The 17162-nt window shown below is 49.3% G+C and overlaps 1 protein-coding gene across 1 annotated transcript in view; it reads left to right on the plus strand.

The window, feature by feature from the left end:
* The first annotated feature begins 7826 nt into the window (after positions 1-7826).
* LOC130114276 (hepatocyte growth factor) overlaps positions 7827-17162 on the plus strand; it is a 31222-nt gene continuing 21886 nt past the window's right edge. Inside the window, exons 1-5 of the mRNA XM_056282108.1 lie at positions 7827-7875; positions 9935-10094; positions 10339-10451; positions 11760-11874; positions 16830-16978. Of these exons, the coding sequence (XP_056138083.1) occupies positions 7827-7875; positions 9935-10094; positions 10339-10451; positions 11760-11874; positions 16830-16978 (586 nt within the window). The remainder of the gene's footprint in view (positions 7876-9934; positions 10095-10338; positions 10452-11759; positions 11875-16829; positions 16979-17162) is intronic.

Below are 17162 nucleotides of genomic sequence, written 5' to 3' on the forward strand. Positions count from 1 at the left end.
TTCCCATCGATGCAGAGAACGATCAACTGAGCATGCGCAAGTACTCGTTGCCTCCGTTGTTTGAGTAGGTTATGGGTAGGGCGGGGTTAGGGTTAAAGTTGGCTAATCAGACGCAGAGTAGGGGTGGGTCTTCCTAGAATCCTAGCGCCTGAATGCCACGCGGGGCGTGTAGGGGCATGGTAGAGGCGTTTCGCGCATGCTCAGTTGACCGTTCTCTACTCCATTTCTGTTCTCTGCATCGATGGGAACCAGAGCCCTAGAAAGAGAGAGTTACGTCAACTCCGTTGACGTCAATGGGCCACAGCAATGGCGGATCATGGGAGCCCCGGATAGTTCCAAACAGTGCGCATAGAATATGTGTCACGTTGGAATATATCTATATCTATATGTAAATGTAAAAATCTGAAAATATTGGTTAGTAGTTACCAGAAATCGCGGCTAAACAGTTCATTTAAATGACCCGCCAAGCTTCGGTTGGAACCATTCGGCGGCTACATGAACCACGTGACCCTCTCGTGTTCTGACCCCTCATGGACGCAACTCTCTCCTTCTAGGGCTCTGATGGGAACTAGCCTCTACCCCCCCCCCCCCCCCAGTTGTGCTAAATACAACAAACAAAGCAGCTCTTCTTCTTCTTGCATGGATGTCTCCACTTTGCCCGGAAATACGTAACGCCGATTTACTGCGCATGTGCGAAACGCTTACTCCAAGTGGACTCCAGTAAGTAGTATAAACAGAAGTACTACGCGTCTGCGGAGTCCTCAGCTGTCCGCGTCCGCTGTGGAGCATATCCAGGCCCTTCCAGTCATACACGGTGTTCTGACCCCAGCTAGGTGTTACACTGCTGTACTGCTCCTCTGTATACTGACTGGATTCTCTTCCAGGTGAGAGATGTACACAAAGGGCTCAGCTTAGAACAAGGTTCCTTCCTGCTCTCTATAACCGCATGAGAACTGAAGACGACAGAACTGCCCATGCTTTGTTATGACGCTAGGTGTTACAGTGCTGCCCTCTATTGGTTGTTTTAGGTACTGGTTATTTCACACACACACACCCCCAAGAGTCCGTTTGGTTTATCTTGCGTTTGGCTCGTTGTGAAGCAGCAAGCAGTGTGTGTGAAATGCGGCCTGTTTGTCTTCGTTTGAACCTCGGAGTAGATATGTCTGTGAGTATCAGCACTTACATGTTAGATCTGAAGCTTAATTTTAGTTAAGCTACATAGTATCACTAGAAGACGTTTCTTGTTGTCTTGATGTTGCTAGCTAACCTGTTTTAGCTGACTCAGAAGCTCATTCAAGCTCACAGCTCCCTAGCCAGCATCTGACTAATTGACATACGTTCTCATGTTTGCTAAGTTCTTATGCTAGTATATTGTTTGGCTGTCCATATCTGGATAACTCTAAAGAATGAATGTTATTGTTAATTGTGACATGTTATATTTCATGCTAAAAAGCAATTTCATGTAAGCTGTATGTGTTTAGTACTCTATACCCCTTTGTTTGTGTTTTCAGTTTTACGGCGTTGAAACCAGTAAAGCCACACTCTGTTGAAGACGGGTTTATTGAGGATTCTCTTTGCTAGCTAGCTATCTGTTGAAGATGGGTTTATTGAGGATTCTCTTTGCTAGCTAGCTATCTGTGGAAGACCGGTTTATTGAGGATTCTCTTTGCTAGCTAGCTATCTGGTGAAGACGGGTTTATTGAGGATTCTCTTTGCTAGCTAGCTATCTGTTGAAGACGGGTTTAATGAGGATTCTCTTTGCTAGCTAGCTATCTGTTGAAGACGGGTTTATTGAGGATTCTCTTTGCTAGCTAGCTATCTGTTGAAGACGGGTTTATTGAGGATTCTTTATGTTAGCTAGCTATCTGTTGAAGATGGGTTTATCGAGGATTCTCTTTGCTAGCTAGCTATCTGTTGAAGATGGGTTTATTGAGGATTCTTTATGCTAGCTAGCTATCTGTTGAAGATAGGTTTATTGAGGATTCTCTTTGCTAGCTATCTGTTGAAGATGGGTTTATTGAGGATTCTTTATGCTTGCTAGCTATCAGTCTCGCCTTGCTCAAACGCAATTGCGAGGACAGAATGCACGGCATGCTGCGTCCTCGCACATTTTATCGACGCACACCCCCTCTCCACAAACCCGTGTGCACGCACGCACACATACACGCACAACAATGACACATATACGCATACACACAGTATAGACTATTCAAACACACACACGTGCTAGCAGTTATACTATCCATAGCAGTGTAATCACTCCTGGTTGATACTTCCATGCTACATATTCATCTTTCCCACAGTGCTTCACTTTAATTTGACACTCTCCTGGTGTCAACTCTTCTGTTTCTTCACTCTCCGTATCTTCCCCATCTTCCGATAAACCCCCTCCTACCTCACAGCTGTATGAGGATATAGATTTCCAGCATTAACCAGCCACAGGTGTGAGGAGAAAGTCTTGAATGGTGACAGCAGAGCCATGAGCGCACAGTGGGCCGCAGGCTTTCCTTAATCTCAGTCTCCCATCAGGAGCAGTGAGGTCTGAGACGCAGGGGAAACACCCACGGGATTCCTGCCCGGGGGAGGCAGAAATAAGACAGCACTGATGAGGGGGTTTTCTTTTTTTGTCAGGACCCAAAACTGGTGAGTATGACCAAGTTATCTGCTGCTTGTGTGTGTGTGTGTGTGTGTGTGTGTGTGTGTGTGTGTGTGTTTTTAGACGGCAACAGGAGAGAGGCAGACAGGAAATATGGGAGAGAGAGGGGGGGGGTGTCGTGCAACAAAGGTCACTGGCTGGAATCGAACCGGCGATGGTTGCGACCATGTGGCCCTTGCGCATGTGCTGTAACCGTTCGGCTATGGAGATGCTCCATCTGCTACTTGTTATACATGTCCGTGAGTGTACACGTGCCTCAGGGTGTCATGTCTTGTGTGTGTCTGTGTGTGTGTGAGTGAGTGTGTGTGAGAGAGAGAGAGAGAGAGAGAGAGAGAGAGAGAGAGAGAGAGAGAGAGAGAGAGAGAGAGATGGAGAGAGAGAGAGAGAGAGAGAGAGAGAGAGAGAGAGAGAGAGAGAGTGACTGACACTGAGAGAGAGAGAGAAGCAGAGAGAGAGAGAGAGAGAGAGAGAAGCAGAGAGAGAGAGAGAGTGACTGACAGAGAGAGAGAGAGTGACTGACAGAGAGAGAGAGAGAGAGAGAGAGAAGCAGAGAGAGAGAGAGAGTGACTGACAGAGAGAGAGAGAGTTGGTGGTGAAAGTCTCTGACTCATGGCTGATTGTTTATTATGGCGAATGGCTTTGCGGTCCTCTCAGGAAGCCACATCAGTATTACTCACTCTCAAACAAAGACGATAGAGATGGAGTCTGTCTCCCTCTCCACATATCTCTCTACATAGTATCTCTCTACATAGTATCTCTCTACATAGTATCTCTCTATATATCTCTCTACATAGTGTCTCTCTACATAGTATCTCTCTACATAGTATCTCTCTATATATATCTCTACATAGTATCTCTCTATATAGTATCTCTCCACATATCTCTCTACATAGTATCTCTCTACATATCTCTCTACATAGTATCTCTCCACATATCTCTCTACATAGTATCTCTCTACATATCTCTCCACATATCTCTCTACATAGTATCTCTCTATATATCTCTCTACATAGTATCTCTCCACATATCTCTCTACATAGTATCTCTCTACATATCTCTCTACATAGTATCTCTCCACATATCTCTCTACATAGTATCTCTCTATATATCTCTCTGCATAGTATCTCTCTAAATAGTATCTCTCTACATAGTATCTCTCCACATATCTCTACATAGTATCTCTCTACATAGTATCTCTCTATATATCTCTCTACATAGTATCTCTCTACATATCTCTCCACATATCTCTCTACATAGTATCTCTCTACATATCTCTCTACATAGTATCTCTCCACATATCTCTCTACATAGTATCTCTCTACATATCTCTCTACATAGTATCTCTCCACATATCTCTCTACATAGTATCTCTCTATATATCTCTCTGCATAGTATCTCTCTACATAGTATCTCTACATAGTATCTCTGCATAGTATCTCTCTACATAGTATCTCTCTGCATAGTATCTCTCTGCATAGTATCTCTCTACATAGTATCTCTACATAGTATCTCTACATAGTATCTCTCTACATAGTATATCTCTACATAGTATCTCCTCTCTACATAGTATCTCTCTACATAGTATCTCTACATAGTATCTCTCTACATAGTATATCTCTACATAGTATCTCTACATAGTATCTCTCTACATAGCATCTCTCTACATAGTATCTCTACATAGTATCTCTCTACATAGTATCTCCTCTCTACATAGTATATCTCTACATAGTATCTCTACATAGTATCTCTCTACATAGTATCTCTCTACATAGTATCTCTCTACATAGTATCTCTACATAGTATATCTCTACATAGTATCTCTACATAGTATATCTCTACATAGTATCTCTCTACATAGTATCTCTCTACATAGTATCTCCACATAGTATCTCTCTACATAGTATCTCTCTACATAGTATCTCTACATAGTATCTCTCTACATAGTATCTCCTCTCTACATAGTATCTCTGTACATAGTATCTCCTCTCTACATAGTATCTCTCTACATAGTATCTCTCTCTATTTGGTGCGCGTGCGCGTGTACTTCCACGTGTGTGTGCGTAATTAAGGGCCTGGGTATACTCCAGAGCGGACTCCGCGAACGCGTAGCTACTTCCGTTTATACTGCTTACCGCAGTCCGCTTGGAGAACGCGTTTCGCACATGCGCAGTAGGTTGGCGTTACGTATTTCCGCTTCGTTTGTTGTCTTTAGCACAACTGGAGGAGGAAAGGAAAACAAGCGGAAAGCAAGAAGATGGTGTGTGCGACTCTGTCACGAAGCTGCCTCTCAAGTCCTTGCCTTTCTGTCGGCACACACACCGTCTTCTTTCCCGGAAGTCTCGGCCATTTCGTGTGCACATCTGGTTACATTTGTAGCGTTTTAATGACGTATTTTAAGATGAGGGTAGCGACGGGCCTCCTCACACGGCCTCTCTTCGAAGTCGGCGTCCGTTTTTTTTTTTTGTTCACCGGCGCGTGCGCAGTCGCGCCCTTGTCCGCGCGCGGACACAAAAAAAAATTGGAGGTGTACGCCGATGTCCGCGCGGACCCTACGCGCACACCCTCTGATGACGAAATTTAAGTCACGCCGACCCCGGCGTACTCGCGGACGAGGGAAGCGTAACCCGCGCTTTAAGTGTGCGTGTGCGCATGCTCGGCGTGTTAGCGTGCACGCGGGTGGTGGAGAACGTGCTGCGTGTTCCCCGCGAGGCTGTAAATGTGCATGGTCATCGGTACCCGGTGCTCGGGTCCGAGTCCGGCAGATGGAGAGGAGACGGGTTGCGGAGCAGAGCGAGGTCAGCGCCCGCTTACAAGTGGCGTGTCTGCTGCATGCTGTCATCGCTGGAAACACACACGACCCAGATGAGCTGGAGCTGTCGGGTCCCCGGTACCAAACCCTCTGCTCTGACTGTCCAGAACCCCCGGGGGGGGGGGCGGGAAAGGAGCCCAAACAAACACTCAGCCCCCCCATCTCTGACCTCCGCCGTCGGGTTTACCATCGCTGGCAAGTACCCGCCGCCGCCGACACGTCTTTCATTTCTCAGCCTGATCCTCTTCCAAGTCCTGCTGGAAGAGGGAGGGAAGAGATGGTGTGGGATGGCGCTGTTGCTGCTGCGCTTACGGGACGCACGCACACGCACGCACACGCACACACACACACACTCAGAGAGTTTGTCTTAGCTAGAGAGAGAAGGCAGAGAGACATAGACTGTGAGTGAGAAAAAGAAAATGTGTGCGCGTTAGAGGGAGAGTTTTTCTTTGAGAGAGAGAGAGAGAGAGAGAGAGTTTGTCTGCTAGAGAGGAGAGAGAGAGAAGAGAGAGTTTGTCTGCTAAAGAGAGAGAAGAGAGAGTTTGTCTGCTAGAGAGAGAAGAGAGAGAGTGTCTGCTAGAGAGAGAGAAGAGAGAGAGAGAGAGGAGAGAGAGAAGAGAGAGTGTCTGCTAGAGAGAAAGAGAGAGAGAGGAGAGAGAGAGAGAAGAGAGTTTGTCTGCTAGAGAGAGAGAAGAGAGAGAGTGTCTGCTAGAGAGAGAGAGAGAAGAGAGAGTTTGTCTGCTAGAGAGAGAGAGAAGAGAGAGAGTGTCTGCTAGAGAGAGAAGAGAGAGTGTCTGCTAGAGAGAGAGAGAAGAGAGAGTGTCTGCTAGAGAGAGAGAAGAGAGAGAGTGTCTGCTAGAGAGAGAGAGAGAAGAGAGTGTCTGCTAGAGAGAGAGAGAAGAGAGAGAGTGTCCGCTAGAGAGAGAAGAGAGAGTGTCTGCTAGAGAGAGAGAAGAGAGAGTGTCTGCTAGAGAGAGAGAAGAGAGAGTGTCTGCTAGAGAGAGAGAGAAGAGAGAGTGTCTGCTAGAGAGAGAGAGAAGAGAGAGAGTGTCTGCTAGAGAGAGAAGAGAGAGTGTCTGCTAGAGAGAGAGAGAAGAGAGAGTGTCTGCTAGAGAGAGAGAAGAGAGAGAGTGTCTGCTAGAGAGAGAGAGAGAAGAGAGTGTCTGCTAGAGAGAGAGAGAAGAGAGAGAGTGTCCGCTAGAGAGAGAAGAGAGAGTGTCTGCTAGAGAGAGAGAGAAGAGAGAGTGTCTGCTAGAGAGAGAGAAGAGAGAGTGTCTGCTAGAGAGAGAGAGAAGAGAGAGTGTCTGCTAGAGAGAGAGAGAAGAGAGAGAGTGTCTGCTAGAGAGAGAAGAGAGAGTGTCTGCTAGAGAGAGAGAGAAGAGAGAGAGTGTCTGCTAGAGAGACAAGAGAGTGTCTGCTAGAGAGACAAGAGAGAGAGTGTCTGCTAGAGAGAGAGAAGAGAGAGCGAGAAGAGAGAGTTTGTCTGCTAGAGAGAGAAGAGAGAGAGAGAGAGGAGAGAGAGAGAGAAGAGAGAGTTTGTCTGCTAGAGAGAGAAGAGAGAGTTTGTCTGCTAGAGAGAGAAGAGAGAGAGAGAGAGAGAGAGGAGAGAGAGAAGAGAGAGTTTGTCTGCTAGAGAGAGAAGAGAGAGAGAGTTTGTCTGCTAGAGAGAGAAGAGAGAGAGAGAGAGGAGAGAGAGAGAAGAGAGAGTTTGTCTGCTAGAGAGAGAAGAGAGAGAGAGTTTGTCTGCTAGAGAGAGAAGAGAGAGAGAGAGAGGAGAGAGAGAGAAGAGAGAGTTTGTCTGCTAGAGAGAGAAGAGAGAGAGAGTTTGTCTGCTAGAGAGAGAAGAGAGAGAGAGAGAGGAGAGAGAGAGAAGAGAGAGTTTGTCTGCTAGAGAGAGAAGAGAGAGAGAGGAGAGAGGGGGGGGTGAGAGGAGAGAGAGAGAGGAGAGAGAGAGAGAGAGAGAGAGAGAGAGAGAGAGGATCTGCGTGAGAGAGAGGAGAGAGAGAGAGAGAGAGAGAGAGAGAGAGAGAGAGAGAGAGAGGAGAGAGAGAGAGAGAGAGAGAGAGAGAGAGAGAGAGAGAGAGGGGATCTGCGTGAGAGAGAGGAGAGAGAGAGAGAGAGAGAGAAGAGAGAGTTTGTCTGCTAGAGAGAGAAGAGAGAGAGAGAGAGAGAGAGAGAGAGAGAGAGAGAGAGAGAGAGAGAGAGAGAGGATCTGCGTGAGAGAGAGGAGAGAGAGGGGGGGGGGGGAGGGGGGTGAGAAAGTACTTAGAGAGACGGCGCATCTGTGCAGCGGTGGAGGAAACAGCTCAGGGGTCCGGCAGCGGAGCGAGAAGCGCGTCAGTGTTGCTCTGCGGCACCGCGATGTGGATTTACCAGGTGGTTTTCGGACTCTTCGTCCTGTCTTTCTGCGGTAAGTTTGGCGGAAACTGTTTACAACCGTCTTCCTGCCAACTGCAAGCCACTACTACTGCTACTACTACCACTACTACTCCTACTAGTACTACTACAACTAGTACTACTACTACTGCTACTAGTACTACTAGTACTACTACTAGTGCTGCTGCTGCTGGTCTTTCCAGCGGAGTCTTGTCCCGCTGACTGACAGACGGGCGGACGGGGTCTTGTCGGCGCGCTCCGTCACATTGACCGGCAGCGGACCCGGGCGGCGCCGTGGTCGGGGGAGCGACTCCTCCGGCGCGTGGCTCCCCCGCGTGTCATGGATGAGCTCGCCATGTAACCGATCGTGATCGTGATCGTGCGCAAAAGTCACCGTTGGCGAGACGGCTCGCGAGCTCGGCACCGTCGCGACATGTCTGCGCGCGGAGCGCGGCGCACGCAGGAGCGCGTGACAGCGGGGCACCCGGCGGACTGGCGGAGGGTCCGAGATGCCCGTTGGCCCCCCGCTGCGTCCTTTATTAGGATCTTATTAGCGGTTCGCTTCGGGGAGACGCGTGCCTCGTCGCTCTGGCGCGCTCGGCCGCGAGATGTGCCGAGCCGGGCCGGGCCGGGCCGGGCGAGCTGAAGTTGGGCTCCGGGTGCGGACGGGTCCGCTGAGCCCCTCCGGCGATCCCAGCGGCTGCGTCTCAACGGTTACTGGTCATCCTCGTTTCTGTAGCTTGCAGGCAAACCCCCCAATACCCACACAACTAGTTTGGAGCTATCCAGCAAATATATTATTATTATTATTATCAATAATAATAATATTATGATAATATTATTATTGTTCTGCTGTTATGATGACCGTTCCTCTGGCTCTTGCACGCAGTTTGGGCAGTGGGCGTGGACAGCTCGTGCTGGAGTGGGTAGGAGTAGTAGAGCAATGAAGGGGGTGGAAGAGAGTGAAACGCTGAAACGCTCCGGCGTTGCAGAGAAGCAAGCCTGCCAACGGACGCAGCATGTAGTAGATACCACGTTACGCGTGCGTGCGTGCGTGCGGGGTGGGTGGGGGTGGGGGTGGGGGTTAGTCTTGGTCTCGCTGTGTGAGTTGGCAAGGGGACAGAGTTGGATGACTATGCGTCCCATTAGTTCCTGTAGATTTATAGCGCTTTTAAACAGGCTAATTCACACGTTGTAATGCTGTTACCCCGCCCTCGCTGGGTTCATTAGCCAACTGCCTAGACTGCAGCTACTAACTACACCCTGGAGGTAACTGGCAAGTGTGTGTGTGTGTGTGTGTGTGTGTGCGCACACGTGTGTACCTGCATACATGTGTGTGCGCACGTGAGTACCTGCATACATGTGTGCAGCGTTACACAGTGAAACTTAAATGCATATTCGCGCAACACTGATGCGTTGATGTGGTTGGGTCCTAGAGATCAGAATCAGAATACTTTATTCATCCCCCAGCGGACATTGGGTTCTGTTACAGAAACTCAAGCTCTAGTGAGAAAAAACAAAAACTGACAAAATACAAGGTAACAAGAAAACGGAAACAAATAGAAACAAGGAAAACAGAAACAAATAGAAATACAAGATAAAATAAGATGTATGTGAGACTGTCCACCCATACGACCACATAGGTCATGGACCCTCTAAAACGACCCACGGGAGCGTTTCCTAAATTAGCGCCCCCTACCGGCGGCAGGAAATACGCCACAGACGCTTTTTGCCTCTGTGCATTGTGGGGGTTTTTATGTACTTGCTGACGTCCTCTTTACCACGCCTCATAGACAGGCTGATAAAGGTGAGTCGTCAGCAAATAGTGATAGAAACCATGTGAGAACAACACAACATGTAGTCAGGGCGTTTCTGTGTTGTTTCGCCGTCTGGTAGAGTAACTAAGCTTGCTATTGGCAGCACCACCGCTAGAGGTCGCTCAACTTTAACACGTAACTAGGTCGTAATAAGCTGCTTGTACAAACGACCTATAGGGTCGTTTTTCGGTGGAGGGCAGTCTCCTTTTTTTTTCAGAATATGGCAAATACGCCGCCCGGTGGTTTCCCATATTTATTTGTGTGATGTCGTTCCAGAGAGCAGAAGAAATGCGCTGCAGGACTACCAGAAGAGCGACGGCGTACGGCTGGCTGCCGTCTCTCCCGACCCTTCCCACCTCTCCAAGAGCAAGAAACTGAGCTTGGCGAAGTGTGCCAGAGGCTGCAGCCGCAACAAGAGAATCCCCTTCCCCTGCAGGTACGTCTGGTTTTATGTGGCAGCAGCTTGTAAGGTCGTGGTCTAATCTGGCTTTGCTGCAGACTTGCTCTCTCAGTTGAAGTGCAACGCTGTAGTGCTTTCGTCATATCTCTGCTTATTGTTGCTGGCTGCCGTTATCAAATAATTGCTCTTGAGAAAAAAAAACCGATCACGCGTACTTTGCATTTACTTTTGTCTCTCTCTCTCTATCTGTTTCTGTTCCCTTTCCCCTCCGTCTCTCCAGAGCCTTCGTGTATGATCATAAAAACAGGAAATGCCAGTGGCTGTCCTTTGACAGGAACTCGCCAGGAGCCCAGAGCCAGCAGGACTTAAACTACCAACTCTATCAGAAGAAAGGTCCCCCATCTCTCTCTCTCTCACTTTCCCCATTCTCTCTATCAGCAGACAGACGAGCGAGGTTGCGCCCCCCCCCCCTCCCATACTATTACACGAGTCTCCCAGAAACCTGCAGAAACCGGCACCTTATAATGTTTATCTGTTTCTCGTGGAACTGGACTACAGCTCCGGTCTCGGGCACGCGGTGCCGTAAAACTTGCGGAGGATTACACGAAATACCGACGAAACGTGTTTTATAATGACTTTTAGTACCTGCAGGTGGATCACGGGGGGGCGATAGGTTTCATTGTTGCAGTAGTTTATTCATCTATGTCGTTAACTTGGTGTTTTTGTAAACAATGGAAACTCCCCCCCCCCCCCCCGACTCAGACCGCTCACCACTGTGAGCGTGCCGCCTGCTTCTACTGGGTCCAACCAAATGTTTTGCTAACGATTAGAAAAACAGACTTGGATTTTGGCATTGTTGAGTCCTTGTTTAGCTGAGCGTTATAGCTGAAGATCTTCCCCTATCTGTTTTCTACATCATCTACATGCTACATAACAACGTGTGTTCTCTCGCCCTCTCTCTCTCCTTTCTCCCCTCACTCTCTCTCTCTCCTTTCTCCCTCACACTCTCTCTCCTCTCTCCCCTCTCCCCTCACTCTCACTCTCTCTCTCTCTCCTTTCTCCCTCACACTCTCTCTCCTCTCTCCCCTCACTCTCTCTCTCTCCTCTCCCCCCTCACTCTCTCTCTCCCGCTCCTTTCTCCCTCACACTCTCTCTCCTCTCTCCCCTCACTCTCTCTCTCTCTCTCCTTTCTCCCTCACACTCTCTCTCCTCTCTTCCCTCACTCTCTCTCTCTCTCTCTCTCCTTTCTCCCTCACACTCTCTCTCCTCTCTTCCCTCACTCTCTCTCTCCCTCTCCTTTCTCCCTCACTCTCTCTCTCTCTCTCTCCCCTCACTCTCTCTCTCTCCCTCGCTCACTCTCACACTCTCGCTGTCTTTCTCTCTAACTCTCTCTTTCTCTTTCTCTCTCACTCTCTCTCCCTCACACTCTCTCACTCACTCTCACTCGCTCGCTCCCTCGCTCGCTCACTGTCACTCTCTCTCTAACGCTGTATCTCTGTCTCCCTCACTCTCTCTCCTCTCTCTGCCCCTCACTCGCTCACACTCTCTCTCACTCGCTCTCTCCTTCACTCGCTCACTCTCTCTCGCCCCCTCGCTCACTCTCACTCTCTCCCCCTCACTCTCTCTCCTCTCATGCTCTCTCTCTCTGTCACTCTCTCTCCTCTCTCTCTCACTCTCTCTCTCTCACTTTCTGTCATCCAGACTATGTGAGGGAGTGCATTGTGGGTACAGGCCAGAGTTACAGGGGTCGGAGGTCGGCGACGGTGACTGGAATCCTGTGCCAGGCGTGGGCTTCCTCTATCCCTCATGAACACAAGTGAGACTTCCCTGCTCTTACGTGGTTTATCTTACTTCTGGTGTCATTCCGAAAGTGTGTGTGAATGTGACTGATGTAAAACAATAAACCTGTCGGCAGCCTCTCCACATACGGGACTTCCAACACGGTGCTGGATGTGTCACGTTCACCTGTCATACCACACGCACAGTGCAGCGTATTTAGCCCATTTGCTGTGCGTGTGCGTGTGTGTGTGTGTGTGTGATATATTAGGGGTTGATTAGGCTCATGGGAGCGGTCATTCATCAGAAGTGATATGCGTTGACCTCATTGTAACGTTTTACAGAGTCACACATCATTTCCTGCCGTGGCCTTACTGTTTATCTAGATGTGGGTGTCTGCGTGTGCGTGTCTCTGCACATATATGTTTTTACACATGCTCGAGGAATGTGCATTTACGTGTGTGTGTGTGTGTGTGTGTGTGTTTCTTTAGGTCATGTAGAATCATATCGAGTATGCAGCCCTTGGTTTAAGTCTTAAATATAGCCAGCAGCAGGAGTCCGGGTAGCGTAGCGGTCTATTCCGTTGCCCACAAACACGGGGATCCCTGGTACGAATCCCCGTGTTGCCTCCGGCTTGGCCGGGCGTCCCTACAGACACAACTGTCTGTGTCTGCGGGTGGGAAGCCGGATGTGGGTATGTGTACTAGTCGCTGCACTAGCGCCTCCTCTGGTCGGTCGGGCCGCCTGTTGGGGGGGGGACTGGGGGGAATAGCGTGACCGTCCCACGCACTACATCCTCGCTGTCAGGTGAAAAGAAGCAGCTGGTGACTCCACATGTATGGGAGGAGGCATGTGGTAGTCTGCAGCCCTCCCCAGATCGGCAGAGGGGGTGGAGCAGAGACCGGGACGGCTCGGAAGAGTGGGGTAATTGGGGAGAAAAAGGGGGGAAAATCCCAAAAGAAAGAAAAAAAAAAATATATATATATATATATAGCCAGCAGCTAAATTCCCAGATAATTTGCTGGAATACATTACGATATTATATTTATACCTTTTTAGTCAAATAAACAGAAAAATGGAGAAAATGCATTTAGCGATCCAGCACATATCTGTAGGATTAAGAAAGTGAAGTTGACACTGATGTCTGTGCGTGTTTGCCAGGTCTAAATTAATGAGATATATAAATACACGTGTCAGAAGATGTTTATAAAATATCCAAGGGTCAAATTTCCATCTCATCAAGTCGTTTAGTCTTGACGCACGCTCAGTAATCCAGGTAAGAAAATCAAAGAATCAAATCAAATCATATCAATTTTATTTTTACAGCCAAATATCACAAATTAAAAATTTGCCTCAGTGGGCTTAACATCAACACAACATCCTGTCCTCAGACCCTCTCGTCGGATAAGGAACAACTCCCTAAAAGAAAAAAGAAGAAGAAGGTTGAATGAGTTCCTCTCAATACAACGTTTAAACGTTATATCCGGATGAACTGATTCAACTTTCTTTGATACATTCTGTTGTATCCAGAATGTATCAAAGAAGGTTGAATCAGTTCATCTGGATACAATGTTAATGTTGTATGGAGATGAGCTGATTCAACCTTCTTTGATACAAGTTCAAGTACTGTATTTGTCACATGCACAGAAATACAAGGTAAAACAAGCAGTGAAATGAAAAGGGGTATAAGGTCGTAACGTTATCCGTTGTATCCAGAATGTATGAGAGAGGGCTGAATTAGTTCATCTGGATACAACGTTTCATCATGAAATGTTGTATCCAGATGAACTAATTCAACCCTCATTGAAGTCGTTTAGTGTTACATTTCAATCATAGATTCTCTGGAAATGGGTTTCTTCCACATCTTATAACACAGCAGAGTTAGGGTAATCATTTTGGTAGTGTCATGAAAATTAACAGATTATTTAACAAAGAATAATAAAAGAATTCGCGTTTTAAACGAGCTGTTAAGAGTGGCATATGTTGAAGTGTGTGGATAGAGTGACTGTATGATGGAAGCAGAGAAAAACAGCCACGTGAGGACCGGTTAGTGTGTCCCCGGATTCATTAGTTTGTACAACTGGCGGACCCTACACACACACACCCCCACAAGAACACACGTACAAACACACACACACACACACACACACACACACACACACAGACATACCTTACCTTGCACCTTGACCTTCCTTTTCTCTGGCTTGACCTTCCCCCCTCTCCCCCGTCTGTGCTGTAACCGTACTCACATGTATTAGGTGACAGAGGAAGGCCTTGCAGGGACCCGCGGTGTGCAGTGTGCCTTTGTACCTCCAGTAAATCTGTCCTATCAGAGCACTGGACACGTCTCGGGAGGTCAAGTAATCAAAGCCAGGCTGTGTGTGCGTTATCAGTCAGCGCACAGTCCTGAGAAACTATTAAGTGATATTATGGACACACACGTACACTTAAAACACACACACACACTCACCAACACACATACGCACATACGCACACACATCCACAGGCACGCAATTGCTTGTTTATCACTGAATATTTCACTTATTACGTTTGCTCAGTCAGTTATTTGTGACTCATTTCTTTTTTCTCCCTAATTGTACTTGGCCAATTACCCTATTTTTCTGAGCCGTCCTACCCCCTCTGCCGATCCGGGGAGGGCTGTGGACTACCACATGCCTCCTCCTCCGATACATGTGGAGTCGCCAGCTGCTTCTTTTCACCTGACAGTGAGGAGTTTCACCAGGGGGACGTAGCACATGGGAGGCTCACGCTATTCCCCCCAGTGCCCCCTCCCCCCCGACCAACCAGAGGAGGCGCTAGTGCAGCGACCAGGACACATACCCACCCACATGCGGCTTCCCACCCGCAGACACGGCCAATTGTGTCTGTAGGGGACGCCCGACCAAGTCGGAGGTAACACGGGGACTCGAACCGGCGAGCCCCGTGTTGGTAGGTAACGGAATAGACCGCTACGCCACCCGGACGTCCCTTGTGACTCATTTCTAATTGTAGTTTTCATTCCCCACTTGCCTCTCCTGCCTCTTAATGATCATTTGGAAAAACAAGAGTTTTCTGGGATAACAACTGCTGTAGTGCAGCCCAGGTCAGAAAACTACCTTCTGTTGCAATCACAACCAAGTCCGTCAAACCACCATATGTGAGGAGGTGTGAGTCACGCTGTGATTTATCACCGTGTTTACACGTCACGTAGAGCCCTGCCACATGGAAAACCAATATTAGCTGCACATGTTGACCTTTTATGAAACTTCATTCCCTCTGTGTCAAAATCTTTACCATCCCACACTTGGGCTATTGGGATTATGTAGCAATAGCGCGGGAATTGGGGGGCTGGGGGTATGCAGCGCCCTCTAGTGGTGAGTGCAGCGCCCCCCCCCCTCAGGTTTGGGCACACCATTGTGACTATGTAGCATTAGAGCGGGAAGTTGGGGGCTGGGGGGTGCAGCGCCCCCCCCCCCAAGGTTTGGGCACACCATTATGACTATGTAGCATTAGAGCGGGAAGTGGGGGGGATTGTGGGGGGAATGCAGCGCCCCCTAGTGGTGGGTGCAGCGCCCCCCCCCAAGGTTTGGGCACACCATTGTGACTATGTAGCATTAGTGCGGGAAGTTGGGGGCTGGGGGGTGCAGCGCCCCCCCCCCCAAGGTTTGGGCACACCATTATGACTATGTAGCATTAGAGCGGGAAGTGGGGGGGATTGTGGGGGGAATGCAGCTCCCCCTAGTGGTGGATGCACCCCCCCCCCAGTAGTGGCAGGTGGCTGTGCAACATCTTAGACCTAACGGTATACCTAACTTTTCCTAACGTAAAAATGCAAAATAGATAAATGAATAAAACGTACCTTATGCTAAACAGTGGGCGGGGCTACGTGGGATGTACATGTTTAATAATAAAGTGAGGAAAGACTCCTTTCAAACAAAACAATGACGTCACGCTGTGGCGCCCGGGAAAGGCGGTCGCTTAGACGGTCGGCGGTTGTTAGATTTAAACATGTGTTTTAATGATGAGGGGTTCGTGTCGTGGTTATTATTGTGTTGTTGTTTGGGGGGTTCGACTCAGACTAAGGTACCAACGCATACCCCCCCCCGGTCCACATTTCTCACAACCTTTGCGCGTCGTTTTCCTTTTCCGCCGGAAGTTAGAGACCGTAAACAACATGGCGCCGTCCGGGGAGGAGGGAGAAGAGCGGCTCTGTTGCCAGGCTGTGTTGGAAAGGGAAAAAACCTCGCGGAGGCGGCGTGTTCGACCACTTCACGGAGGGAGGGGTGGAGAGGGGCAGCTCCGCATGTCGGTGAGGGATATGAGGAAAAACATCGTCTCCATACTGAAGAAAGGTTGTAAAGCCACGAAGAAGAAACCAAAGCGGGTTTCCGGCGCCACACGGAAATGCGTGTCGATGTGGGACAGTTTCGTGCCCAGCCGTGTTTTGTTTGACACCGGTGTGCGAGCGCCAGGCATGCGTGGAGGCCCGTGACTGCGCGCGGTCACAAAAACGGAGCTTCGCGCGGACAGGGGGGTCATTTTAGTCCGCGCGGACCCCAGCAGAGTGCGGTCCGGGTGTGGTGCGTCAAGACTATGAGCTGGCCTTCAGTACCGACCCGCGCTTACTGACTGACTGGAGGCCACTCGGTACATGGGGGGAGGGGAGGGGGGTAAAAGAGCACTCCCGGGGGCGCGGGACTTGCGATTGAAATTCGTTGTATTTGGCAGCCCCCCCTACTCAAAACGTCTTGCCGCGCGCCTGCTGTGTGGCACGTGTCACCAGGTTAGCGGCAGCTCTCTGACGTATCGGCACGCCGTCCTGGTTTTCCGACGATAAAGGAGCGGACGGAAGCTGCGGCCTTGTGCATTCACTCTGAAAAGCTGACAGACGTGTTGAAATAGCGGTTACAGGTGCACGTGGGCTGAGGTGATTGGCCGCCGGGCTTTGCACGTTGGTCTGCTTGCATAACTGACCGCAGCGCTGCCTCCTTTCAGGTTCATGTCTAAGAGGTACAGGAAGAAGGACCTCCGAGAAAACTACTGCCGCAACCCCGACAACGCCACCGCTGGACCGTGGTGCTTCACCACTGACCCCCGCCCACACCTCAGACACCAGGAGTGCGGCATACCACAGTGTTCACAGGGTAGGCTGCTGATGCATGCACACGCACAGACACGCACACACGCATGCACGTGCACGTACGCATGCACGCGTGTGCGTGCACACACACACACACACACACACATAAGGCACCGATGGCCTTCTTCTGGCCCTGACAAAATGGATGTGAGCCTGAAGTGGCCCACATGTATAACAGCAAATATGGC

Source organism: Lampris incognitus, chromosome 6, assembly GCF_029633865.1.
Source record: "Lampris incognitus isolate fLamInc1 chromosome 6, fLamInc1.hap2, whole genome shotgun sequence".
In the NCBI taxonomy this organism is placed as follows: Eukaryota; Metazoa; Chordata; class Actinopteri; order Lampriformes; family Lampridae; genus Lampris; species Lampris incognitus.